At 42.1% G+C, this 27,692-nt stretch overlaps 1 protein-coding gene, 1 non-coding gene and 1 pseudogene across 3 annotated transcripts in view; all 3 read left to right on the plus strand.

Moving 5' to 3' along the window:
* GALNT11 (polypeptide N-acetylgalactosaminyltransferase 11) overlaps nucleotides 1-26,645 on the plus strand; it is a 54,194-nt gene extending 27,549 nt beyond the window's left edge. For both annotated transcript variants that reach the window (XM_044246879.1, XM_044246878.1), the window contains 10 exons: nucleotides 6,327-6,450; nucleotides 8,577-8,743; nucleotides 10,262-10,387; nucleotides 12,899-13,148; nucleotides 17,744-17,861; nucleotides 19,201-19,353; nucleotides 22,053-22,271; nucleotides 23,467-23,571; nucleotides 25,515-25,652; nucleotides 25,900-26,645. In XM_044246879.1, coding sequence (XP_044102814.1) covers nucleotides 6,327-6,450; nucleotides 8,577-8,743; nucleotides 10,262-10,387; nucleotides 12,899-13,148; nucleotides 17,744-17,861; nucleotides 19,201-19,353; nucleotides 22,053-22,271; nucleotides 23,467-23,571; nucleotides 25,515-25,652; nucleotides 25,900-26,031 — 1,532 coding nt within the window. In that variant the 3' untranslated portion in view covers nucleotides 26,032-26,645. The remainder of the gene's footprint in view (nucleotides 1-6,326; nucleotides 6,451-8,576; nucleotides 8,744-10,261; nucleotides 10,388-12,898; nucleotides 13,149-17,743; nucleotides 17,862-19,200; nucleotides 19,354-22,052; nucleotides 22,272-23,466; nucleotides 23,572-25,514; nucleotides 25,653-25,899) is intronic.
* LOC122905789 lies at nucleotides 1,310-1,426 on the plus strand. Its single transcript, XR_006384462.1, has one exon. It is a non-coding gene; the product is annotated as a small nucleolar RNA SNORA15 (small nucleolar RNA).
* On the plus strand, nucleotides 2,998-3,844 carry LOC122905220 (annotated as a pseudogene).
* Nucleotides 26,646-27,692: the final 1,047 nt, after the last annotated feature.

The raw sequence follows: 27,692 nt of genomic DNA on the forward strand, positions 1-27,692 counted from the left end.
AAGTTAACAAAAGAAAATAAATAAATTGGACGTCATTGAAATTAGAAGCTTTTGTATATCAAAGAAGACAATCCGGAAAGAGGAAAGACACCCCACAGAATGGGAGAAAATGTTTGTGTATCCTGTCTGTAATGGGCGTTCATTATCCAGAGTATAAAAAGAACTCTTACGAATTCAATAATAAAAAGACAACCCAATTTAAAAATGGGCAAAGAATTTGATAGACATTTTTCCAAAGACAGACACATAAAATGTTCAACATCGTTATTACAGAAATGCAAATCAGAACTACAATGAGGATACCATTTCACACTTGGTGAGATGGTTATAATTTTTTTTAAAAAGGAAAATAAGTTTTGGCCAGGATACAGAGAAATTGGAACCTTCATCCATTGCTGGTTCATCAATAGGTTAAACTTAGAGTTACCTTATGATCCAGCAGTTCCTCTCTCGGGTATATACCCAGAAGAATTGCAGGCATATGTTCAAACAAAGATTTGTACATCAGTGTTCATAGCAGTGCTGTTCTCAGTGAACAGAGGTAGAGAGAACTCAGACGCTCATCAGTGGACGGAAGGACAAGCAGCATGTATTTCCGTGCAGGGACTTATTCAGGCATAGCAGGGAATGAGGTTCTGACCCATGCTGTAACCAGGAGGAGCCTCGAAAATGTTATATGATCAGTGAAAGAAGCAGAACACAAAAGGTCAGATACTGCATGATTTAATTCACATGAATGTCTAGAATAGGCAAATACATGGAGACTAGAAGCAGATTAGTGGCTAAAGGGGCTGGGGGGGGCTTTAATGGGCATGGAGTTTCACATTGTAAGTGTGCTCCTGTCACCGACGGTAATCCGCGTGTTGTCTACGTTTTACCACAGTGAGAAAAATGAAAACCTCCTTAGCTTCTGTGAAGGAAACTTGATTTAGAAGGAATTCATAAAAATCAGTACAGTAATAGTTAAAAGTATGGTGATTGCCAAGGGCATTATCTTTAAACAGTCAGGGGAGGGGCGCCTGGGTGGCCCAGTCCTTTAGCGTCTGCCTTCAGCTGAGGTCATGATCCCAGGGTCTTGGAATCAGGCTCTCTGCTCGGGAACCCTGCTCTCCTCCCTCTCCCCCTGCTATGTTCCCTCTCTCACTGTCTCTCTCTGTCAAATAAAACCTTAAAAAAAATAATAAAAATAAATAGGGGAAAGAACTTGTACATTTTAGAAAGATGATCAATAATAAATTTAAAATTAGAACTAGATTTTCTCATTTAATCTGCAGTTAATTATAAAAGAACTTGAAATAGTTCCTGTGAGGCATGGCTGAACACTGTGTTCTTTTTATCCGTAGTAGACACAGCCAGATTCCAAGCCAGTGCCTGATGGTATGGGGAGTTCTTTCATAGCTTACTATTTTCTAAGGTGGATACAAATAAATGAACTAATACTAAGCTTGCAAGGGCTTCCAAGTACTAGTTTAATTGAATCATTTTGCTATTTGAAATGTTTATATTGCTTTCAAATGCAGTATTAAAATTGCTGTGGTTATACTGAAAAAAATTAAAGTTAAAAAACATAGCTCCTCTGGGGTGCCTGGGTGGCTCAGTGGGTTAAAGCCTCTGCCTTTGGCTCAGGTCCCGAGGTCCTGGGATCGAGCCCCACATTGGGCTCTCTGCTCAAGCGGGGAGCCTGCTTCCCCCCGCTCTCTGCCTGCTGCTCTGCCTACTTGTGATCTCTGTCTGTCAAATACATAAATAAAATCTTTAAAAAAAAAAAAAAAAGCTCCCCTGGCATGCTAGTTAATTGGCTATGATTTTATATGAACAGGGGAAGGACAAAAGTAAGCTAATGTGATTTTCCCCTCCAGTTTTATTGAGATAAAATTGATATATATAACATTGTATTAGTTTAAAGTATATAACATAATGATTTCATACAAGCATATACTGTGAAATGATTACTACAGTAAGTCAACATTGATCACCTCACATAGTTAAAAATGTTTTTCTTGGGATGAGAATTTTTAAGATCTGCTCTTAGCCACTTTCAGAAACAAATACAGTAATATTATTCACCATTACCATGCTATACATTACATCCCCAGAACTTAAAAGTTTGTACCTTTTTAACCAACATTCACCCCATCTGCACCTCCTCCCACCCCACCTTGGCAACCGCATCTATTCTGTCTCTAGTGAGATCATACAGTATTATAGTACTTGTCTTTCTCTGTTTCACTTAGCATAATGCCCTCAGGTTCCATCCATGTCGTCACAAATGGTAGGATTTCCCTTTTTCATGGCTGAATAATATTCCTGTGTATATGTATGTGTGTTTGTACACAAACACAACACATTTTATGATGGACATAAAGTGATCTTTTAATATGGAATAATTTTTCATCAAGAGATATATATATATTAGAAAATATTCCTTTCAGAGGCACCTGGGTGGCTCAGTGGGTTAAAGCCTCTGCCTTCGGCTCAGGTCATGATCCCAGGGTCCTGGGATTGAGCCCTGCATCGGGCTCTCTGCTCCATGGAGAGCTTGCTTCCTCCTCTCTCTCTGCCTGCCTCTCTGCCTACTTGTGATCTTTCTCTGTCAAATAAATAAATAAAATGTTTTAAAAAAATATTCCTTTCAGTGTCTAGTATGAGCTAGTCCTTTGATTTATTGAATCAAGGAGTATTTATTGAGAATCTAGCTTGTGCAAGGCACTGTCCTAGGTGCTGGGTATCAAGCAGTGTTGTTGTTGTTTTTTTATTTTTTATTACTTGATAGAGAGATCACAGGCAGGCAGAGAGACAGGCAGAGAGAGAGAGGGGAAGCAGGCTCCCTGCCGAGCAAAGAGCCTGATGCAGGGCTCGATCCCAGGACCCTGAGATCATGACCTGAGCTGAAGGTAGAGGCTTAACCCACTGAGCCACCCAGGCGCCCTGTAGCAGTTTTTGTTTTGAACATGATCAAAGTCTCTGCTCTCAAGGATTTTGCATCCTCTTATAAAATGTTAATAGAACACCTCTTTTTCGTGGCGCCTCGGAGGCGGTAGGCTGCTTCAGGATGAAGCTGAACATCTCTTTCCCAGCTACTGGCTGCCAGAAACTCATTGAAGTGGACGATGAACGCAAACTTCGTACCTTTTATGAGAAGCGTATGGCCACAGAAATTGCTGCGGACGCCCTCGGTGAAGAATGGAAGGGTTATGTGGTCCGAATCAGTGGTGGCAATGACAAACAAGGCTTCCCCATGAAGCAAGGTGTCTTGACCCATGGCCGAGTCCGCCTGCTGCTGAGTAAGGGGCATTCCTGCTACAGACCAAGGAGGACGGGAGAGAGAAAGCGCAAATCTGTTCGGGGTTGCATCGTGGATGCCAATCTCAGTGTTCTCAACTTGGTCATTGTAAAGAAAGGGGAGAAGGATATTCCTGGACTCACTGATACTACTGTGCCTCGACGCCTGGGGCCCAAAAGAGCCAGCAGAATCCGCAAACTCTTCAATCTCTTCTAAAGAAGATGATGTCCGCCAGTATGTTGTGAGAAAGCCCTTAAACAAAGAAGGTAAGAAACCTAGAACCAAAGCGCCCAAGATACAGCGTCTTGTTACTCCACGTGTCCTCCAACACAAACGTCGGCATATTGCTTTGAAGAAATAGCGCACTAAGAAAAACAAGGAAGAGGCTGCAGAATATGCTAAACTTTTGGCCAAGAGAATGAAGGAGGCCAAAGAAAAACGCCAGGAACAGATTGCCAAGAGATGGAGGCTGTCCTCTCTGAGAGCTTCTACCTCTAAGTCTGAGTCCAGTCAAAAATGAGATTTTCTAAGAGTGACAAATAAATAAGATCAGACATTAAAGAAAAAATGTTAATAGAACATTGTTCTTTTGTATTAATAAAAGGATGTACTCCACACCCAAAACCCCAAATAATCCAATTTAAAAATGGGCAGAAGGTATGAATAGGCATTTCTCCAAGGGAGACATCCAGATGGCCAACAGACATGTGAAAAGATGCTCAATATCACTCATCATCAGGAAAATGCAGCTACCACCTCATACCGGTCAGAAAGACTAAAATCAAAAACACAGGAAACAAGTGTTGATGAGGATGTGGACAAAAAGAAACCCTCACGCACTACTGGTGAGAATACAAACTGGTAGAGCCACTGTGGAAAACAGTATGGAAGTCCTCAAAAAATTAAAAATAGAATTACCATACGATCCAGTAATTCCATTTCTTGGTGTATACCCAAAGAATACAAAAATACTAAATTGAAAGGATACGTGTTACCCATATGTTTACTGCAGCATTATTATAATAGCTGAATTGTAGAAGCAACCCAAGTGTTCGTTGGTAGATGAATGGATAATGAAGACGTAGTGTGTGTATATATACACATTAGGATTCTACTCAGCCACAAAAAAGAATGAAGTCTTGCTGTTTGCAACATGGATGGGTCTAGAGGGTATAATGCTATGTGAAATAAATCAGAGAAATACAACTACCATATAATTTCACTCATGCGGAATTTAAGAAAGAAAGAGACAAATTAAGAAACCCTTGGCTCAGCGGGTTAAGCCGCTGCCTTTGGCTCAGGTCATGATCTCAGGGTCCTGGGATCGAGTCCCGCATCGGGCTCTCTGCTCAGCGGGGAGCCTGCTTCCCTCTCTCTCTGCCTGCCTCTCCATCTACTTGTGATTTCTCTCTGTCAAATAAATACATAAAATCTTAAAAAAAAAAAAAAAAAGAAACCCTTAATGAGAACAAACTGGTGGTTCTCAGGAGGTGAGTGGGAATAGGTGGGTGATACAGTCAAGGGGTTTAAGAGAACATTTACTATGATGAGCACTGAGTATAGTATAGTATACATGTGAAACTAATACAACACTGTATATTAACTGTACTAGAATGTCTTTTTTAAAGTCTGTATTACAATGTAAAACCATGAAAACTAGTAATGGTTGAAATGTCAGCACAATTCTGTTATTGACAAAGACTGAAAGTAATCTTCAGGTGATTGAGGATCACTATTTAGGGTATCTTAGTACATGGAAAACACTGTAATAGAAGCAAAACATGGAATTCTGTTTTCATTACTGTACAGCCAGTAAGAACAGACGATGCAAGGACAGTAAACACTGCTTTAAAATGAAGTTTCTAGGGTGCCTGGGTGGCTCAGTTGTTAAGCTTCTGCCTTCGGCTCAGGTCATGATGCCAGAGTCTTGGGATCAAGCCCCGCATTGGGGTTCCTGCTCGCCGGGGGGGGGGGGGGCCTCCTTCTCCCTCGCCCTGCCTGTGTTCTCTCCCGTACTGTGTCTCTCTCTGTCAAATAAAATCTTTAAATAGTTCCTAGAGTTCTGTTAATAAAAATATTCTTCTTAAAAAAATGTACTCCAACTTTAAAAGCTCATAGAAAAAGCTTATTAAGAGGTAGTATTTCCCAAAGTGGATCTGGGGACTGTAGTCATTCTGTATCCCATCCCCTCACAACTGGTATCTGTGAAACAGGCAACAGTATTAAAGGATCAGGATTGTCCTTCCATTCCAAATAAAATTAAAACCTATTCGACTTTCAAAATCCATTGTTTCCCTGAATCGTTTGACCATGAAATCCTTTTTTTCTTTTGAACATCTGTTAATGTCCAGTGAAATTAGATTTCTGTGACCAGATTTTGGGAAATGCTGGGACAAGGGAGTCATTCTGTGAGGAAAGGTTAAAGGTTTGAGATGGGAAAGAAAGCGAAAAGAAATTATCCTATGTAAAGGTAAGGTTTCTGAATGTTAGAACAAGAATGTTGAATTGTAGTGATTTTGTTGGGCTCTCTGAGGGAATTTCTTGGCTTTCTTGACTAGGAAGCTGATTAAAGTCTGGAGTCGGAGACTTTATAGAAAGGGTTATCAGTGGCAGTTTTTTTTTTAATTTTTAGGGGAGGTCTCTTACAAAAACTTGCCTGTCGTTGGGACCTGTTGTCCACATGGGTTCTGTAGTCTCTTGCTCTAATAGAAATACCATCATTAAGTCTTTTGAAGAAAAGACATCTGTAATTTTTTTCTCTTGATAATATTCTTAAGATTAATGGCTAGTGAACAGGTATCATTTATGGTTAAGGTATACCTGCTTTTTGCACTAGACTGACAAAAATTTGACTCTAACTTCTTTTTTTTTTTTTTTTCTAACTTCAATTACTTTTTTAAATGGAGACAATCTAGATTTGAGAAACATGGCTATTTAGTTATAAGAGATTAAAGTCAAGATTTTCTTAGGATCATAATATAACAATAACTGTAGCAGACCTTTCCAGATTGAACATACTGACTGTAACTTTAATCTTTTGCAGGTATGATTTTTAATGAACGTGATCAGGAGTTGAGAGACTTGGGCTATCAGAAACATGCCTTCAACATGCTTATCAGTAACCGTTTGGGCTACCACAGAGATGTGCCGGACACCAGGAATGCTGCGTACGTTTCTCAGTGGTTTATACTGCTGCGTTTTAATGACCGTGCTTTTAGTGGCATTATAGTAAGTTGTGAGGGTGGTGTTACTAAATGCATTTAGGCTTCATCATTCAGGATACTAGAAAACTTCAAGACAGATTTCCACTCCTGTGACACTTGAAGCTGGAGATTGTACTAACAGAGTTCTGGAGGTTGCTCTGTCTCTTTTGAAATTTAAAATCATAGGGAGAAGTCTAGCTGTATTAACTGCATCTAACTAGATAAACTTCTGAGCGTTAATTTCTTTTAAATGTTTATTGTATTTGTGGAAAAGGAATTAAAAATCAGTGAAGAATTTTACTCATCTCACTTTTTTGTCTTCATTTTTTTTTTTTAAGATTTTATTTATTTGACAGAGATCACAAGTAGGCGGAGAAGCAGGCAGAGAGAGTGGAGGAAGCAGGCTCCCCGCTGAGCAGAGAGCCTGACGTGGGGCTCGATGTGGGTTCAATTGATCCTGGGACCCTAGGATCATGACCCGAGCTGAAGGCAGAGGCTTTAACCCACTGAGCCACCCAGGCGCCACTGGTTTTGTTTCAAAGGCTTTTCATTCATGTGGTTGGTCAATTAGTCATTCCACAGGCAGACTTTTTTAAGCACCTTTGTTTTAAAGACACTGTATTAGGTCTTGAAAATAAGTAGAGTAAGACATAGTTCCTGGGCTCACAGGCCTAGTAGGGAAGATAGATGAGGGAACGGGTAATTGTGGTAGTGCTAGAAGGAGGGCTGTGGTAGGAGCTGGTGTAGTGGGGACCCTGAAACGAGAGTGATGAGGATCCTCCTAGAGGGTGCTGGCTGAGCAGTGTGCAGGGGACCACTCCGTGCATGGCGGACAGATTGAGTCATGACACCGCTTGAAAAGGCACTGGAACCATTCCTATGGCCACAGGGGAGTGCCAGGAGACTGGAGGTAGCCAGGGTCCAGATGTTGGAACGCTTTGTATGCCATGCGAAAGAACATGGAATTCTGGATTTTATTCTTTAAGTTAGTGATTTTTTATTATTGTTGCTTGAAGCCATCTAACCCTTTTTATCACATAGTTGCGTGATAGAATCTTGATTTTGGTCATGTCCTAGCTTATTCAAATCTTTTTCTGTTACTGGGCAAGAAATAAAATTTTCAAATACAAAGTTTTATATTTCTGTTACTCCTTTTTTTTTAAGATTTTATTTATTTATTTGACAGAGACCACAAGTAGGCAGAGAGGCAGGCAGAGGGGTGGACGGGAAGCAGGGAGCCCGATACGGGACTCGATCCCAGAACCCTGAGATCATAACCTGAACCGAAGGCAGAGGCATAACCCACTGAGCAACCCAGGCGCCCCTCTTACTTCCTTTTGAATGTTCATTGTGGAGAAGCTAAACATGAGCTTATGAATACTGCATTAAAAACTTATAGTGATTCCATACAAATAATACATTTTTATGTAACCTCTGTACCAAAAAAAGAAAAAAAAATTTTTTTTTAAGATTTTATTTATTTATTTGACAGAGAGAAATCACAAGTAGGCAGAGAGGCAGGCAGAGAGAGAGAGGAGGAAGCAGGCTCCCTGCTGAGCAGAGAGCCGGATGCGGGGCTCGATCCCAGGACCCTGAGATGGTGACCTGAGCCGAAGGCAGCGGCTTAACCCACTGAGCCACCCAGGCGCCCGAAAAAAAAATTTTTAAATGTTAATCTAAAAGTAAGCAAAGTAGCAGGTATTGGAGAGAGTAGTTATTAACAAACTGTAAAACTCTTGAGTATGATACCAGTGTATTCTTAAATTTTTTTTTTTAAGATTTTATTTATTGGGCAGAGAGCACAAGTAGGCAGAGAGACAGGAGGAGAGAGAGGGGGAAGCAGGCTCCCAGCTGAGCAGAAAGCACGATGTGGGGCTCGATCCCAGGACCCCGAGATCATGACCTGAGCCGAAGGCAGAGGCTTTAACCTACTGAGCCACCCAGGCACACCCCCCCTTAAATGCTTTTTAAGAAACTTTTGTTACATTGTAGGAAGGAGTCTGAGCAGGAAGCAGTTAATGTTTAGTGCGTAATGACCTAAAACATTGAACCTTTCAGGACATCACATTTTCTCATATGTGTCTTCACAGATGTAAAGACAAGTCTTACCCTGTGGACCTGCCAGTCGCTAGTGTTGTTATCTGTTTCTACAATGAAGCCTTGTCTGCCTTGCTCCGTACTGTGCACAGTGTCCTAGACCGCACACCAGCCCAGCTCCTTCATGAAATCATCCTTGTGGACGATGACAGTGACTTCGGTAAGGGATGTTGTCGCTGATACTATGGGATCTGGGCTGTTGATCACGGTGGGATTAGAATCAGCAGCAGCAGCTGACAGTTCAGATCGATGGCGGGGAGGACCCTAGTCCCAGCAGGTTCAGGGGAGTCGGCAACAAGTAAGTATGTTTGTTGATTAGAGGATAATTTTTTGGAAACAGCTTTGTGATCTTTTTACAGACTGTGCTATTTAAGTTTGGCCCTTGAAATTTTTCCCTTGGCCTACCTTTTGAAAAAAATTTTTATTTCAAAATAACTATAGATTAGCAAATTTTTTTTAAAAGGTAGGCCAAGGGAAAAATTTCAAGGGCCAAACTTAAATAGCACAGTCTGTAAAAAGATCACAAAGCTGTTTCCAAAAAATTATCCTCTAATCAACAAACATAATTAAGAAACAAATGTTGTCTAAATACTAAATTGTAGAATTTATGGTGTTGAATTTTTTTTAATCTGTATTTTGTTTTTCAGTTTGTAGTTTTAATTTTTAATTTTTTAATTTTTTTTAAAAGATTTTATTTATTTGACAGAGAGATCACAAGTAGGCAGAGAGAGAAAGAGAGAGATGAGGAGAAGCAGGCTACCTGCTGAGCAGAGAGCCTGATGCGGGACTCAATCCCAGGCTCCTGGGATCATGACCTGAGCCAAAGGCAGAGGCTTAACCCACTGAGGCACCCAGGCACCCTGTAGTTATTTTTTTTTAAGTGAAAATTCATGATAACTTAACGATGGTTTATCTACTAACAATGGAAAGAATTAATAGATATTTGAAGTTATGAAATTCAAATGTAAATGAGCTAGAATTTATAAAAAATATTTAGTGTCCTTGGAAGATACTAAATTAATAAAAGGACATATTTACTGCTGTTATTATATAATTCTTGGTAGGAGCAATAGAAGTTGGTAAAACCAGGGGCACCTGGGTGGCTCAGTCGTTAAGTGTCTGCCTTCGGCTCTGGTCATGATCCCAGGGCCCTGGGATCGAGCCCTCCATCGGGCTCCCTGCTCAGCATGAAACCTCCTTCTCCCTGTCCCAATCCCCCTGCTTGTGTTGCTGTTTCTCTCTCTGTCAAATAAATAAATAAAATCTTTTTAAAAAGCCATTAAAACTGTTCTGATTTGGAGTAACAGTTAATTTCAAACAAAAGATATACCTTATTTTGGTTTTAAATCGGATTTAATGCAGTCAGCAGAACATTCATTCACTCAAGATAATCATATCAAACATTCTTTATGCAAAGCATTGTGCTAGTTGCTGTGGAAATATGAATAATTCTATAAATTAAGTATTCTTCTTGGCTAGTGTTTTAACTCTTACCCTTCATTTCTTTTTCTTCCTTAGGAGATAAACCATAATTTTTTTTTTAAATAAAGCAGCAAAAGATTCTGTAATAATTACTTGATAATTTGTTGCTGCAAGTATCAGATATAATCTTAGAGTAGCTATTAAAAAAGCCTTTGTATATGTCTCCTGTTGTTGTATTATGACTCTTTATTTTCAGATGATTTGAAAGGAGAACTAGAGGAATATGTCCAAAAATATCTCCCTGGAAAAATTAAAGTGATAAGAAACACAAAGCGTGAGGGATTGATTCGAGGAAGGATGATTGGAGCAGCCCACTCTACAGGTATAACTTCCTGCTCTCTTCTCAGTGGGGGAGAAGTGACAAGGGCTTTGTCCTTGGAGCCTTTCTTATTGTGCAGAGATCTGTGAAAAGTGATTTTTTTTTTTTTTAAAGATTTTATTTATTTATTTGACAGACAGAGATTACAAGTAGTCAGAGAAGCAGGCAGAGAGAGGAGGAAGCAGGCTCTCCGCTGAGCAGAGAGCCCGATGTGGGGCTCGATCCCAGGACCCTGGGATCATGACCTGAGCCGAAGGCAGAGGCTTTAACCCACTGAGCCACCCAGGTGCCCCGAAAAGTGATTTCTTAAATGGGCATTGTCAGCAGGAGAGAGAAGGCTTGTGTTCACTTTGGAAAGGGTTTCTTTCCAAAGAATTTTGTATTTCTTAGGACATCAATGTCCAAAATACAGACTCCAGGGAGGTGAGCTCTAGAGTCCAAACTGGTCTGTTTTCATAGTGGTCCTTATTGCAAATTATTGCTGCCCATGTAGGTCTGTATCTTGTTTACTTATATAAGAAGAGTAAAGCAAAATATATCTGAACTTCTGTAATTTTTTTTTACTTTTAATTTTTTTTTGTTAAAGGTTTATTTATTTGAGAGAGCGAGCGAGCGAGTGAGCCTGCAGGGGGAAGGGGCAGAGGGAGAGGGAGAGAGAGAATCTCCAGCAGACTTCATACTGAGCGCAGAGCCCGACACAGGGTTCAGTCCCATGACCCTGAGATCATGACCTGAGCTGAAATCAAGAGTCAGATGGCCCCTCAGTAGACTGAGCCACCTAGGCGCCCCTGTCATTTTTGTCATACAACATTTAAAATCTGTGTACTCAAACTGTTTGATTTGAATTAAGCCAGTAATTGTTAAGTTCAAATACATACCTCTGGTGATAATGCATCATGATTTTTGTTGGATAAATGGACATGATACTGAAAATTGACTTACCACAGCAGCTGGCTGGCTCAGTCAGTAGCGTGTGTGACTCTTGATCTTGGGTTCAAGCCCCACACTGGGTGTGGAGATTAATTAAAAAATAAAAATAAAAAACAATGAAAACTGATTTATAGAACTATAAAGATACTTTCTTTAAAATTCTCAATCCTTCTGATCCCATCAAAGATCAAGTCTCTATTAGAAATCTATCTTTAAGACATTTCCAGCATATACTTACCTCTCCTTTGAAAAAGAAAGAACGGTGCACCTGGGTGTCCCAGGTTAAGCCTCTGCCTTTGGGCTCAGGGCATGATCTAGGGTCCTGAGATCAAGTCCCATGTCGGGCTGTTCAGCGGGGAGTCTGCTTCTTCCTTTCCCTCTGCCACTCACCCCCTCCTCATGCTTTCTCTTTCTCGCTCTCTCAAATAAATTAAATCTTTGGAAAAAAAGTATCAAATTTAGTATTTTGCAGAAAGTATATCTGGTTAGTTCTCAGTTACATGGTATTGAACCACTGTATTTCTCTTTATGGTTACCTCTGTAAGGTTAGTGATTCTGATTTTCATTTTTGATCTTGGTAAAATTGCCTTTTAAAATAAATTTATTTAAGTTAAATGATTTAGTTTAAAAATAGTAGGTATATAATATTGTAAGTAGTGTATGGATATAGGGGGAAAAAAGGAAGGTAATTTGAGAATTCCAGAACTTGGGGTGTAGGGGCTTGTTAAAATCATTGTGATTCTTATTTTACTAACTAGAAGAAAAGATACCTCATTATTGGCTCATGAAAGCCACTACAGCTGACCAGGGTGGGGAATTAGGAAGGAAAGGCGAAAAATGGAGGAAGTGAGCATGTGGCCACTGAGTAGTGACTTCAGAGGAGAAGGGAACCCATGTCACTGGCATGCAGAAGGGGTACATGGGTCTCTCACTCCTGAGAGAGTTGCTGTGTTGTAGCGATGATCACTGTGTCATGTTTCTGTGTCACCAGTGAAGACAGTTATGTTCTCAGGCAGGGAAATGTATAGTAAATTAAAATTTTTTTTTCTTTTTTTAGAGAGAAGGGCTGGCAAGGGTGGAGGGAGAGGGGAGAGACTCTCAGGCAGACCCCTGCTGAGTGCGGAGCCCAGCTTGAAGCTCCATTCCCAACCCCCAGGCCATGACCTGAGGTGAAGCCACGAGTCGGTCACTTAACTTACTGCGCTAACCAGGCACTCCTAAATTTAGAAATATTTTGATCGCAGTAAGAGTAATAAAAACATTTACACACAAGTGGCCATTGCCCTTGTACCGCAGTCCATAGCTTTCGTCCAGAGAACAGAACTGTTCCTATGGGACTTTGCATCTTTTCCCTGAGGAGAATTGGGATTGATTGATACATGTTTCAATCCTAGCAGTGCCCTTGAGGCCGACTTCCTGGCTAGAAAGTCCTCCTCTCTTCCTGACTGGCGTAGAGGCTCTGACCGTTGGGCTGGGAGGGAGGCGGGTGGGTTTCACCCCGTGAACGCAGCATCTCAGGGAACTAGCGGCCACCCCGAACGGAGTACTGTGACCTCTCAGGCCTGCTGCTGTTTGCCTCCTCAGGAGAAGTCCTGGTCTTCCTGGACAGCCACTGTGAAGTAAATGTGATGTGGCTGCAGCCCCTGCTGGCTGCCATCCAGCAGGACCGGCGGACCGTGGTGTGCCCGGTCATCGATATCATCAGCGCGGACACGCTCGCCTACAGCTCGTCCCCTGTCGTGCGGGGAGGTTTCAACTGGGGGCTTCACTTCAAGTGGGATCTTGTTCCCCTTTCTGAGCTCGGAGGACCAGAGGGAGCTACTGCACCAATAAAGTGAGATTTCTCCTCCAGATTGGAAAAATTGCCGTCAGTACTTCTTCAAAAGAGAAAAAATATTTTGAAGAGAATCCCTTCTTTGCAGGGAGCAGAAGTGGTGGCTTAATTTGTCCATTAGAAATTCTTGAATGCTCACTGAATTTTATGTGCTGTGCCAACTTCTGAGGAAAGATCTGTGACCTGGGAATTATTCATGTCCTCAGGGATGTATCACTTAGAAGGCAGACAGCTAAGATCAGTATCTTGGGATAATTGTGCATCGGATATGGTAGGAGTACCCCACGTGCTGTGTTTTTTAATGTCGGTTCAGCATGGTTTATTGCCTTTGTCATTTACCTACCTTCAGTTCTTTGCTAGTACGAGTGGCGCTGTGAGGAACATTTGCTGTATAAGCGTTTCTGTAATTGGGATTTTTAGGATGGATTTCGCTAGTACAGTTACAAGTCACAGTGCAGAAATTATTTTTAGTTCTCATTCATATTCTCAATATTACAAATCTGCTTATGTATTGTTTTTTGTTTTAAATTTCTCATGTGAATTTCGGAGAGGTTTGTCTGTGTTGCTACTTTTTTTTTTTTTTTAAAGATTTTATTTATTTATTTGACAGAGAGAAAGATCACAAGTAGGCAGAGAGGCAGGCAGAGAAAGAGGGGGAAGCAGGCTCCCCGCTGAGCAGAGAGCCCGATGTGAGGCTCGATCCCAGGACCCTGAGATCATGACCTGAGCTGAAGGCAGCAGCTTAACCCACTGAGCCACCCAGGCGCCCCTGTATTTCTACTTTTTAACATTTTTGGACCTATAGGGTTTCTTTTGGGCTTTTTAATTTTTTTAACCTGTGACAAAATAATGTATGTAAAAAGTACACATATGTATATATGTATGATGCACACAATTTAATACATGGTCATAATATGAACACCTGTGTGGCTACCACCCAGGTCAAGACACGGCATCCACATGTCCTCTGTATCCTTGCTGTGGTCACAGCCCCTGGCCCTAGAGCGGTCATTACCCTGACCTGGTGATCATTTCCTCACTTTCCTATAGTTTTACCAAAATCTCTGCCTGTGTCTCTAAACAATATAGTTCAGTTTTGCCTGTTCTTGGACTTCATATAAAATGAAGCCATTGGACTCCTTTTGTCCTTGCTGCTTTTACTCAATATTGCTTTAAAAAACTCATCTGGGTTACAGTGTATGGCTCTGCTTTATACAGCAATGAAAGAGGGTCATGTTCTGTTAATATATATCGTAACTTACCCAGTTTACTGTTGGTGGGGAGGTCGGGTGGTTTTCCATTGTCTGTCTTTAATGCCACAGATGGTGCTGTTACCCGCGCTGTTATCCCCCCCTTCTAGTTTACAAGAGGAAAACTGGTTGGAGGGCATGCCTCTCTCTACCTTTAGGAGGTGATGTTTTCCCAGCACGTCCGGTGGCTCTGCGGCTGGCCTGTAGGAGCTTGCCAGCTTCCTTTCACCTGACCCAGACGTGGAGGGGAGACCTCCGCCGGCCTCTGGGGGCCGATGTGCTCTGCTGGCCGAGCGGGGCCGACTTCTGCTCCCTCGGGCTTCGGGTGAGAATCCGCGGCAGTTCTGCTAAGCTCAGTGGCAGAACCTGAGCGGGTCACGACCCCCCTCCCCGCTCTCAGGCAGGGCTGCATCCGGAGACCCTCTGGTCTCTACAGCCTCATGTCCTGTGATTGGAGGCAGACGGCAGTGACTCGGATTCTGTCCTCTCGGACTGCCCATGGTGTTCTCTGTGAGAAGGTAAAGACGTGCCACGCCGGAGGCCGGTGGCCCGGCTGCTGCGTGCTCTCCGGGTTCGTGCTCCTGCCCGTCTTGCCTGTTTCACCATCTTCATGGGTGTTGGAGGCCACGGCACGGCTGGAGTCGAGAACCAAACCAGGCCCTGACTTGTGTCTCCTTCAAAGTCTGGACACCTTGACAAGGTTAAGGACAGGAAAGTTGAGTGCATTGAGGAAGGGTCTGTGCTATGTGTCGTGCGCTCGCCTACGTGACTTCCCACACACTCTCCCCGCCGTAGGGAACAGTGTGGCCAGGGTCCTGAGTTCTGTTAGACCTTGTTGTTCTGTACCTCCCGTAACCCACTCCCTGGTTGATTGTCTTGCTAATGGCTTTAGTGGAAACTACCTGGCATCACGGGGTTTGTTTGTAGTAAATGTAAACTTGTTATAGAAGCTTGTGGTCACCTGACTGTACTGATACATTACTCCTCCTGTTCTGGTCTGCCTTATAAAGGCTTGTAAGATGTGGAATAAATTTGGCACTGCTGGACATCATCTTCAGTGTCCCTCCTGTCCCCATCTTTTTGTCTCTTAACTTTTTTCATCATCCCCTTAGCCCTCAAGGTTACCCTGGTCGATTCGTCGTGCTGGCCGCGACACATGGACATTGGTTTTCATTGTTTAATTTTTAATGTTTTTAATCACAAACATGTATTCAGTAACAAAATAGTATAGAACAACTTTTGACGAGGAGTGACTGACTCCCCCTTTGTTCCCTGTTCTCAGTCCGCTCCGCAGAAGCTAATTCTTATACTGTTTTTATTTCGGGTCTTCTGTTTATTGCTTCTTTCACTCTAGAGGAACATATTCCTCTTTTCCCTGTCAAACTGATTTTAGGTCCTTTCTATGGGAAAAGTGAAAATTTTGTTCCTTTATGTCATTGTCTTCTGCTCTCTGGCGTGGCCGAGTAGTACCGGCGTTTCTGCAGCAGCGTTAGTTCCTTCTGGCACTTGGAGTGAGCCGGGCCTGTGGGCTGTGACCGCGCCGGCTCCCCGCCGCCTCGAGCGGCAAGGACGTGAGGACGTGAGCGCGCCTTCCTCCTCTTGCCGCTTCCCCCACTCTTCTCTCCGTTCTTCTGTGCGCTCTCTCACTTTCAGGATATCAAGGCTGCTGACTTTTTAAGTTGGATGTTGAGATTTTTAAAATTTTTCATCCTTTTTCCCTTCCTAATGTATACATTTAAGGAAATAAACTTTCTAATCATGCTTTTAGCTGCATCCCACAAAGTACTATTTTTTGTCATTTATTTCAGAATATTTTCATTGTAATGGCTTTTCTGACCTGTAGGTTATTTAGCAGTACCTTCATTATTTCCCAGACATATGAGGATTTTATAATTACGTATTCCTAGCTTAGTATACACTGTGATTAAGAAATATTCTGTATGATTTTAATTCTTTGGAAATTGGTGAGATTTGCTTTACGGCCAAGCACATGAGTAATTTTTATAAATTTTCATGTGTGCCTAGAAAAGTTGTATTTTCTGTGGTTGCTAAAAATGGGATTTTGTGGGTGCCTGGGTGGTTCAGTGGGTTAAGTCCTCTGCCTTCAGCTCAGGTCATGATCCCAGGGTCCTGGGATCGAGCCCCACATTGGGCTCTCTGCTCAGCAGGGAGCCCGCTTCCCTTCCTCTCTCTCTGCCTGCCTCTCTGCCTATTTGTGATCTCTGTCTTTATTTTTTTTTAAGATTTTATTTATTTATTTATTTGACAGATCACAAGTAGGCAGAAGTTCTTCTTTGTCAGAAAGGTTTTTCAGATATGCATAAATTTGGTTTCTTTTTTGACCATATCGGTCTATCTGTCTGCCAAATTTTGCATCTTGTCTTTAATCCTTGCATATTTTGAGTGGTTATTTTGATGTCTCCACCTGATAACTACATTATTTGAGACCCCCTGCACCTCTGTTCCTCTGTAGATTCTTTTCATGTGGTTTATCTTCCTGATTGCCTAGTTATTTATTTGTTTGGTTGCTTATTTACTTTTGTTTGGTGGTAGACACTGTCGTGAAAAATTATGGAAATACATTCATACCTGAGATGGTGCTTTCCTTCCTGCAGAGAAGTTGTGCTTCCCTTCTAACAGGGAGCTTGGGATGCTGAAATACACCATCGCCTTAGTTCAGTTTCAGGAAGTGAGATAGCGGGAGGCTGAGTTTGTGTCTGAGGACCAGTCTCCTTCAGCTTCTCTCATTAACCAGCTCATTCTTGGCAGTATTGACATTTGGAGCCGGATACTTCTCTGTTGTGGGCTCTCTCTCGTGCGTTTTAGAGTATGCAGTAGTGTGCTTGGCTTCAGACCATGAGTTGTGAGTAGAAACCCTCCCCCACCCCAACCACTGCATTGCAGCAGCTAAAAATGTTTGTGGACATTACTGAAGTGTTTGCTTGGGGACAGTCATCCTATTTGAGAACTACTGGTCTAAGTCAGAGTTCATCTGGTCTCTACTTGATAGGCCCTGGAGTCCAGTTTTTATCCCACGGTTCTGCGAGACTGTCAGAAGGAATTAATTCAAATCAAGTGTATTTCTAGTAACAGTGTTGTAATTTATAAATTATTTTTGATGCTTAGAAAAGTAGCCGTTATTTCCCAAACATCTAGTATATCATTGGCATCTAGAAAATTCAGCTATGTGGCCCAGCTCATTTCCTGATGTTAGATAAAATATTCCGTAATAGTTAATCTGGTCTTTATTAGCGATGTTCCAAAGGTACACTGAACTTTTTAAATAACATATATGGTAGATAATTGGCTCTCTGCAATTGATACAGTAATTTTTTCCTTTTCTAGGTCACCTACAATGGCTGGAGGATTGTTCGCCATGAACAGACACTATTTCAATGAGCTCGGACAGTATGACAGCGGCATGGATATCTGGGGAGGTGAAAATTTAGAAATCTCATTTCGGGTAATTTTTTCATGTTTAACTCTGTGTAGTGGAATATAATTTTTATCCACGACTTCTTATTTTCTGTAAGTTCTCTTTGATTATCTTTGTTAACAAACTGTCTTTAATGAAGGCTACTTTATCATAATCCGTGATGGGGATAATACCCATTCAAAGTGTGGAAAGTATCTAAGCAGCCTTGTAAGAATTTAAAAGGGAAGGTTGTAGTGAATGGTTGGGTAGAATTTCAGATGTTTAAATGTGCATTTACGGTAGAGTTTGTTCTTTGCCAGTTTATTCATCTTACTTGCTAACCCTAGACATATATATTTAAGGTGATCAGATATCCCTGATGGCTCAAGACTGTCCTGGTTCATGCCTGTTCTCCCAGGAAAATTATTAATAGCTCCCCATTCCACTTTCAGAAGTAGCTAGCAGAATACTTGATATCTACAAGTCCCTCCAACCCGAGGAAGGAATTAATCTCCTCTCCAACTGCTGAAGTTGGAAAGATGGTGGTATGGGTGGGGTCTGGGACTCAGGGAACTGTGGGAGTGGAAGACAGTCTTTGCAAGGGGCAGAATGAGGGCAAGGGAAAGAACTTGGACTTCTCCGTACCAGCTGATGTCCTCACTTCCCACCTCCCGGCTCTGGGGCTCCATAGCAGAAATCCCATCCACAACACTGTGGTACGTTGTGCATGTGTCATTTTGTATTTTTTACGATGTATTGACTATAGTGTTTTTAAAAGGTAGTTTTTCATACATAATCTTTTAGAATTTTAAAGTTGAAAGAAATAAGATATTGTTCAGTCTTACTTTGGACATAAGGTAATAGAGTTCCACAAAAACTAAAATATAACTATATAAAGTAACCCAGATGGCCAAGGGTGAAATTTACACAAGAACTGAGATCTTTTGAATCTTAATCTAGAGTTACTCAGTATGTGTGTGTATGTATATGTGTGTATGTATATATACATATATATATACACACACACACATGTTTTGAGAAAGTACCAGTAATGAGATTAGAGGACCAGCCAGTAAGCATTCTTTGTCCCTAAGTCCTGAGGATCAAATTCCTTGATGTGTTAAAACAGCAAAGTACATGGTAAGTGTGATTTTAGACACAGGGTGGTAAAAGAATGGTACGCTATTTTAGAATTTAGTTTCTTTTCAATCATAAAGATACAATTTTTTTAATGTACCCTTTCACTTTCTTGTATTTGGTAGTTATACAAAACATCTTGAAAAGTCTCACAAACACCTATTTAATCAAGATTAATTTCATGAAAACGCATACATTGATTTCATAGCAGTGCAAGGCAACTGTTAATACATATTTTGCTTCTGACCAGATTTGGATGTGTGGCGGTAAACTCTTCATCATCCCATGCTCTAGAGTCGGACACATTTTCCGAAAAAGGCGACCGTATGGTTCTCCTGAAGGCCAGGACACCATGACCCACAACTCCTTGAGGCTGGCGCATGTTTGGTTGGATGACTACAAGGTGAGATTAAGTTACTCTGCTGGAAGGGTCTGCTCGGCTCTAGCTCCTTTGCAGACAGCTCTGGTTACCTGCCTTTTCATTCTGGAACATTTCTGTGGGACGATCTATGCTTCGGGGCCATCCCTTTTGTACATTTCTTTTCTTCTCATTTTTTGTTGTGACCCTTCTTCTAATTTTCCAAATGACCACTCTATAATAGGAAATACAGCCAACATAAGAAATTTTCTTGCCAGTGTCTTTATTCCTCTGACTCCCACACAACGTGGCTCCTCTTCTTTGCTCCTTGGGCTTCACTGTGTCCCAGTCTCTCCACTTTCCCTGTTAGGCTCTGCACGTGTAGTAGCACTTTCTCTTTCTGCTGTGATATTTCCTTTGTAACATCTTTATTGAGGTATAATTCACAAGTCATTTTATCACCCCCAACAAGAAACTCCGTATCCGTCAGCTATCACCCCATCTCCCACAGCCCTAGACAACTACTAGTCTACCTCCTGACTCTCTAGATTTGCCTATTCTGGACCTTTCCTACAAATGGAATCCTACAGCACATGGTCTTTTGTGACCACCTTAGTAAGCATAATGTTCTCAGGTTCATCCATATGGGTACCATGTAGCATTACTTCATTCCTTTTTTATTGCCAAATCATATTCCATTGTGTGATTACACATTTTATCCATTCATGAGTTATGACAAATGCTACTGTGAACATTTGTGTACAGTTAATTTTTTAAACATGCATTTGAGTGTCTACTGTATACCAGGCTCTGTGTTAGGTTTTGGGAAATGCACTGGGCATGGAGGTGTGTGCTGTCGGGAGAAGATCACTGCATGGGGAGCAGAAGTGGGGGCTTGTGGTCATGCGTCTGCCTCACTGCATGTTTCCTCCCTTCTCCCTCGTCTAGACTTCAGGCTTGTTCTCCATGTTCCTCAGCTTTGAGTCACACTGTCTCCCAGCAGCTCTCAGAAAGTGGTTCCCAGACCCATGTAAATGTTTAGCAGGGCAAAGCTGTTATCATAGGCAGATAACACAGTATTTGCCATTTTCCCCTTGTTGACCTTGCACTGATGCTGCAAAAGCAGCTGAGTCATAGAAATCATTGTGTTAGATTTTGTGCTCCAAGTGCTGTGAGTCACGCTGAGCGCGCAGAAAGCGCCTTTTGCTGTAGACCGAAACACGTGGTCGTTTTCAAGGGAAAATGCGTGCAGTTGTTTGAGCTGCGTGTAGTTGTGAGTTAACTATTCACTTTTCTCCACGGAGTACTTTTTATGTAAAAGAATGGCTCACAAACCATGGTTATTTATATTTGGATATTTGGCGCACATTCTCAAAAATGAACCAACTGAGCCTCTCACTTCAGCGGACAGCGTTTGTTGCAAGTGGAAAACTCGTATTGATCCCTGGGAGCTTGATGGCTTCCAGAACTTAAATGAAATGCTCTTTTGATGAGATTAGGAATATTTATGAATATAACATATTATATAGTGACATTTGTCAGTATTTGGAACTTCACCACCCAGGGAGCAGTATTTTCCAAATGACTAAAGTATGATGGTATAGAAATCTTGGTTGGGGAAAAGATCCATTCAGAGAGCCGGATAGAGCCGGATAGAGATTTTAATGCGACCTACAAAAAGCTCATTGATAACAATTTAAAAGTTAGTAACAGTGTGGAAAATGAAAAGAGGGGCGCCTGGAAGGCTCAGTTGGTTAAACATCTGCTTTTGGCTCAGGTCATGATCTCAGGGTCCCTGGATCGAGCCCCGCATTGGGCTTCTTGCTCTGCAGAGGGTCTGCTTCTCCCTCTCCTGCTCCCTGGCTTGTACTCTGTCAAAATCTTTTAAAAATATATCAAAGGATAGTTATAATTCTCTGAAACTATTAAAATATCCCTGGCATTTTAAACTATATATTTCCATATACTCAATATTTAAAAATCTGTCTAACCAAACATGACAGTAACAGGTTCACATGCAGAAATGAGAGTTCAGGGCGCCTGGGTGGGTTGAGCCGCTGCCTTCGGCTCGGGTCGTGATCTCAGGCTCCTGGGATTGAGTCCCGCATGGGGCTCTCTGCTCGGCAGGGAGCCTGCTTCCCTCTCTCTCTCTGCCTGCCTCTCCATCTACTTGTGATTTCTCTCTGTCAAATAAATACATAAAAAAAAAATCTTAAAAAAAAAAAAAAAAAGAAATGAGAGTTCAGCTTTCTTTTTAGCCAAACATTGAAAAGATTTGTAAAACTGTAAAGCAATGTCACTGTTCTCACTAAATTTCTTGTTCTTCAAAGCACGTTTATGTTGATGGGGAGTGAGTTATTTTTAACAAATTAAATGTTTCAACTTTCCATATGGTAAATACCAGTAAATAAACTCACACAAACAGAAGCTCCTTGGACTCAGTAATCAATTATCTTTGACACTCCGGAATCCTGACAGAGTCCGAGAACTGCCGGCCTCACACGTCACCTGCCTCATGGATGCTGAGATCACATTTTACATGTTCTGCCGTTTCTGAACTAGGGACGTATCTTAGAATTTAAGATGTCGTATTGTCAATGATGGACCTAATTGTGTGAAAAGTTTATGCTGACATTTTTCAGCAACATCAAGAAAACACTGGCATGAAAAATAATTTGCTGATAATACTCATTTTAAGCAAAAAATCTGTTCTCTTATTTTTCCTTTTTCTTTTTAAAATTCAGGAGCAGTATTTTTCCTTAAGACCTGATCTGAGGACCAAAAGCTATGGAAATATCAGTGAGCGTGTTGAATTGAGGAAGAAGTTGGGTTGTAAATCATTTAAATGGTATCTGGATAATATTTACCCAGAGATGCAGATATCTGGGCCCAACGCCAAACCCCAGCAACCCATTTTTATCAATAGAGGGCCCAAACGCCCCAAAGTCCTTCAGCGTGGAAGGGTAAGGAAGTAATACCAAAGTGTTTCATGAAAAGTTGTATGATAGCGTAAATAACATTTTAGACTTAAAGTATCATTTCAGTGATAGACTTTAGCTTGCTTCTGTTGTGTTCTTTGGGTGGGACCTTCCTCCACTCAGGTATTAAGACTTAAGAAACGTTAGTATCTCCACTGTTACTATTAACATCCTTAAAGAGTGCGTGACTTCTGTTAAGTTACATGCTAGCTTCCAAGAGGGGGGATACGAACAGACCAGTGAAGGCGCTGTAAGTCAGTCTGAAACTCGTTTGGCAGAATCAAGTCCCAAAAGGAGAAATGGGGCTGGTCTGTGCCATTGGGCCAAATCTCTGGGAACCGACCCCAGAGAGCAAGTGGAAGATGGTGGCACAGCCTTACGGCTCACATCCGGGGGGCCGAGCGGTCATGTGAGCTGCGCAGAAAGCCCACGACCTGCCACATCTCTGTTCATGTTCCCTTTTGTTTCTGAAGGACTTTGTTCACAGTTCTGTACCACATTTAAATTTTAGGGGTCTAGTCATAAAATTATACCTTTTTCCTGAGTCATTTCTTAGAATCTTCTTTCTGAAAGTAGATACTCTGATGGCTGTGGGGTTTTCTCTTTTGTGTTAAGGCGGCGCCCTGTAGCATCTTTCACGACGGCGGCTTTCCTCCGTGACTCCTCAGCTACAGAGCTTTCCCCTTCTTTTTATGAGATTACAAACAAAGTCAGGGTGTTAAAAAATGGACAGAACCGGGGTTTGTCCATGTAGCGGAAATGCTTTCCGTTATCCTTCCCTCGCACATCCAAGCCCCTTTCACGCACCAGTCCTCCCCAGGCGGGATACTCAGTTCCTGGTCTGTGTTCCTCACATTCAGCTACGTACTGTCTCGTTTGTACCTTTTATTCTTACTTTCTCGATTTCATTTGAAGGTTCTTCAGGGCTGAGATGTTTTAATTTCCTTCCTCCCCTGTAGTAGATTAGTAAACCTGTATCTTTAGGTAGAATTTCTACATGACACTGCTTACCTATAACCTTGAAGTCTATTGTGATAACCTATGTAGTGAAGCTAGAATTTAGGAATTACAAAATGCTTCTGTTTTTATGACCTTTAAAATTCACAGCTTTGGAGTAATGTATTCACATGATGTAGCACTCTAAGGTATCATCTGCCAAGAGCACTCTCTCCTTTTACAGCTCTATCACCTCCAGACCAACAAGTGTCTGGTGGCCCAGGGCCGTCCAAGTCAGAAAGGAGGCCTGGTGGTGCTGAAAGCATGTGACTACAGTGACCCAAGTCAGGTGAGTCATGCGTGCCTCCGGGCTCAGCCGGTCCTTGCAAAGTGTCCTTCAGTGAAGGGAACTTGGGGTGGTCCCTGAGGAGGGAGGGAGGTTTGGAAGACCCTAGAGATTTTACTCTTGACTCTCCTTAGCTGACATGGTTTAAGGAAGGAATGACTTTGTGTGCTTTGTATATTTTTCCTACCATTGCTCCTGTGTGTTAGAAGCATCCTTTGTACTCTGCAGTCACACAGCAGGTCCAAAGTGGCAAAGGAGGGGCACCTGGGTGGCTCAGTGGGTTAAGCCTATGCCTTCGGCTCAGGTCATGATCTCAGGGTCCTGGGATCAAGCCCCACATCGGGATCTCTGCTCAGCGGGGAGCCTGCTTCCCACACCCCACCCTGCCTGCCTACTTGTGATCTGTCAAATAAATAAATAAATAATTTTTTTTTTTTTTAAAGTGGCAAAGGAAGGGCAGGCACATGACAGAGGAAATGAATTATTATCTTCAGTAGAGTTTTCTCTGAAATCCAATTTCTCCTAGTTTTAGTAGTCCCATCAGAAGAAACCATAACAAAAAAACAGTTTATTTCATTCACATAACCTGTTCTCACGTAATCTTTCCAATGGTGTTAAAGTAGGCCTAAAAATAAGCTAAAAACTTAGGTGAGTTTGGAACAGTAATTTCAGACTGACTTGTATCTGATGAAGTCTAACCCCCGGTTGTGAAACCGCACACCTCTGCGGTCTGAGCACGTCACAGGGAGGGGATTTTCATTCCCACTTGCGTGCCGGGGATGGCCCCAGTCAGGACTAAAATGGACAGACCCTCTATTTCTAGGGAAGCTGGCAAAGGATGGAAGATGTCATCCACACTAGAAAATAGGATTTAGATGGGGTTCTGTGCTGTGTCTGGGTCTGAGAGGTATCAGACTCGCAGACACCAAAGTGTCCAGCTGGACTGCTGCCTCGCTGGCTTTGGTTACATGAGATCACTAAGCTTTGTTCCAGAAAATGGGAGAAGTTTGAGGAAATGGAGTTACATGCTCCTGTTTGTTGGAGTCACGTAGATCTGTACTGATCCTGTAACCACCAGCCACATGGAGCTCTTTACATTTAATTACAATGAAATAAATCATGTATTTCCTCATGTTGGACAACACAGGTCATAAAACATGAGCATCGTTGCAGAAAGTTCTATTTTTAGAACTCTTCATGTTAATGGAGACGGCACACATAAATTTTGGGCCTGGAGGTAGAAATAACTAATGAGTAAAATAATTCAGAGATGAAAGTGTATTCCTTGTGGATTTAGTGAAGGTGCAGTTTGGAGAATAAGTTATTCCTCACTCTTGTCCCGTTCAGCCAGTTTTAGGTCTTTGTTTCTGAAAGATCTGCACAGAGATCTGTGCAGAGATCTGACAAAGATCAAAAGATCTTTGTCCTGAAAGAACTGCACATCTCAAGAAAAAACCCCGTTTCTGGGCCCTCCGAGGAAATCATCATCTCGGCCTGAATGCTGTGGTGATCTGGGGGTAGAGCAGAACTTTCCCAGGATGCCGTGTGTATGGGCTCCTGCGTGTCGGCGCGGCCCAGCTGGGGCATGTGTGCGCGGACGGGCTGCGCCGCCTAGGGATGGGGAGCACCGCGGGACTGGGAGAGGCCAGAACTAGAAAGGTCTCCAGTCACGTGCTCAGTTAACTGAGTCAGTTAAATTCAAAGTGAACCACTGTTTCGGTTTCTTCCTGGGATTGCACTTCCTGTTCTGTTCGTTCATTCATTCCATTTTCAGGTGACGGAGCTGACGCTGCGCACACGTGACTCAGGGTTGCGGGTCTCCCTGCTTTCTGAGCCGCGTGGAGTAGCCCCGGTCTCCTCCCACGGATAGGTGACCCGGGGTACAGCCCAAATTTCATATCTGAAGAGGACCTTGGAGTTTTCTGATCTTTGATTCTCTTCCTCAGATTTGGATTTATAATGAAGAGCACGAGTTGGTTTTAAATAACCTCCTTTGCCTGGATATGTCAGAAACTCGCTCGTCAGACCCACCACGACTCATGAAGTGCCACGGGTCGGGAGGATCCCAGCAGTGGACCTTCGGGGTGAGCTTGCCGGGGAGGATGGGAGCGCGTGAGGAAGCAGGTGGAGCTAAGGGGGAGCAGGGCAGATGCCCTCCTAGTTTACCTGACAGAAAGTAGTTCTGAGTTTGTCGTATCATTAAATAAAGCATCGGAGCTAGTCCGCATGTCTTCTGGATCTCTCTGTCTTCTCTACCACATTCTGGCAGCAAAGCCTTTTAAGTTAAAGCCAGGAATTGTTGGTATATTTTTCTTGCTACTTTTTTTCCAGAAGAGTAATCGGCTGTACCAGGTGTCAGTTGGACAGTGCCTGAGAGTGGTCGATCCACTGAGTCACAAAGGCTATGTTGCGATGGCGATCTGCGACGGCTCTTCCTCACAACAGTGGCATCTGGAAGGTTAAGCGGATGCGGCGGTCGGCGTGGTAATTCATCAGGGTCCACCTCCGCTGTGCGCTGTGAGGCTTGAGAAGTTGCTGGTTACAGGGAAATCCCTGAAATGATTTCCTGATTAAGTAGAACCACTTTTGAGAGGAGAAGACCCAGATAGACTAGAGACTGGCGCACGGATGGTCATCAGAAAGTGAGGGAAGCTGTTTTACCAAGACATTAACATCACTTCTGAGCTGCTAAGGAATTTCTTGCTGATGGTGAGAAATTAGGATACAATTTTAACTCTATAAAGGGTCAGGTTTGCACAGAGGACAAAGCCAGGAAATTGGCATTTCTGTTCACACTTATTTATGCTTTTTAATCCCTTCAATAATGGAATGGCATTTCTCTGATCAAGAACTTGTCATGATTTCTTTTTTTAGGACTTCACAGAAACACATTTTTTTTCTTTTACTTATATTATCATGTCCTAAATAATTTTAAACAGACTGAACCTACATTACTTTTAACTTCAGAGGACCTCCTTTATAAGATTATATATTTAAGAGGCAGTTAACTATTATAAATTATTTTGATGAATTATGGTACTATTGACATTAAAATAAAGGGTCCTTTTGATGATTTATGTGGGACTTTTTTGTCTGCTCTTCTTGTGTTGGGGTCTCTGATCTGCGTGCAGACCACCATGTGTGTATTACAGGATGAGCGCGACACCTGGGTTCGGCTAGTGAGCCAGTAAGTGAGGGCGCAGCACCATTCCTTAGCTTGAACTGTGTGAACTTGATGCTGAAAGTCTGTTAATTTGGATAGTTTCCACCAAAGCTGCCTGTGAATCATCCAGGTAGAGTTGCTAAGTAGGCATTTGGTACAGAGGTCAAGATCCACCTTCAGAAATCCGAATTCAGATTACTGATTCAGTTTCATTGCTGGTCATCGGTCTGTTCAAATTTTTTATTCCTGCTTCAGTTTTGGTAGGTTACGTGTGTCTAGGAATTTGTCCCATTTCTTCTAAGATATCTGATTTGTGGGCATCTAGGTTTTCATAGTCTGTTACAGTTGTTACCTCTCCTCTTTCATTACTTTGTTAATTTGGGTCCTCCTCTTTTTTTTTTTTTTTTTTAAAATTAGTGTGACTAGAGATTTATCAGTTTTTCAGAGAAACAGTTCCTGGTCTCATTGAGCTGTTCTGTTGTTTTTTTAGTTTCCATATCCTTCATTTCTGATCTTTACTATTTCCTTCCTTCTGCTGTGTTTATTTCCTTTAGGTGTAAGGTTAGGTTTGAGGTTTTTCTTGCCTCTTGAGGTAGGCTTGTATTGCTGTATACTTCCCTTTTAGAAGCACTTCTGCTGCATCGAAGATTCTGGACTGTCGTCCGTGTGATTTTTTTCTTCTTCAGTAGCATGTTCTGTAGCCTTCATGTATTTGGATTAACCTCCATGAAATTGAATCTGTAATCAAAAAACTCCCCCCAAAAGTGAAAGTCCGAGATGAGACCGCTTCACAGGCAAATTCTTCCACTTAAAGAAGAGTTAATACCTTTTCTCAAACTTTTATTCCAGAAAATAGAAGAGGAAGGAAAACTACCAAATTCATTCTGTGAGGCCAGTATCACTGTGATACCAAAATCAGATTAAAGACACCACAAAAAGAGAGAACTATAAGCTAATATCT

Source organism: Neovison vison, chromosome 4 (genome assembly GCF_020171115.1).
Source record: "Neovison vison isolate M4711 chromosome 4, ASM_NN_V1, whole genome shotgun sequence".
Taxonomy (NCBI): Eukaryota; Metazoa; Chordata; class Mammalia; order Carnivora; family Mustelidae; genus Neogale; species Neogale vison.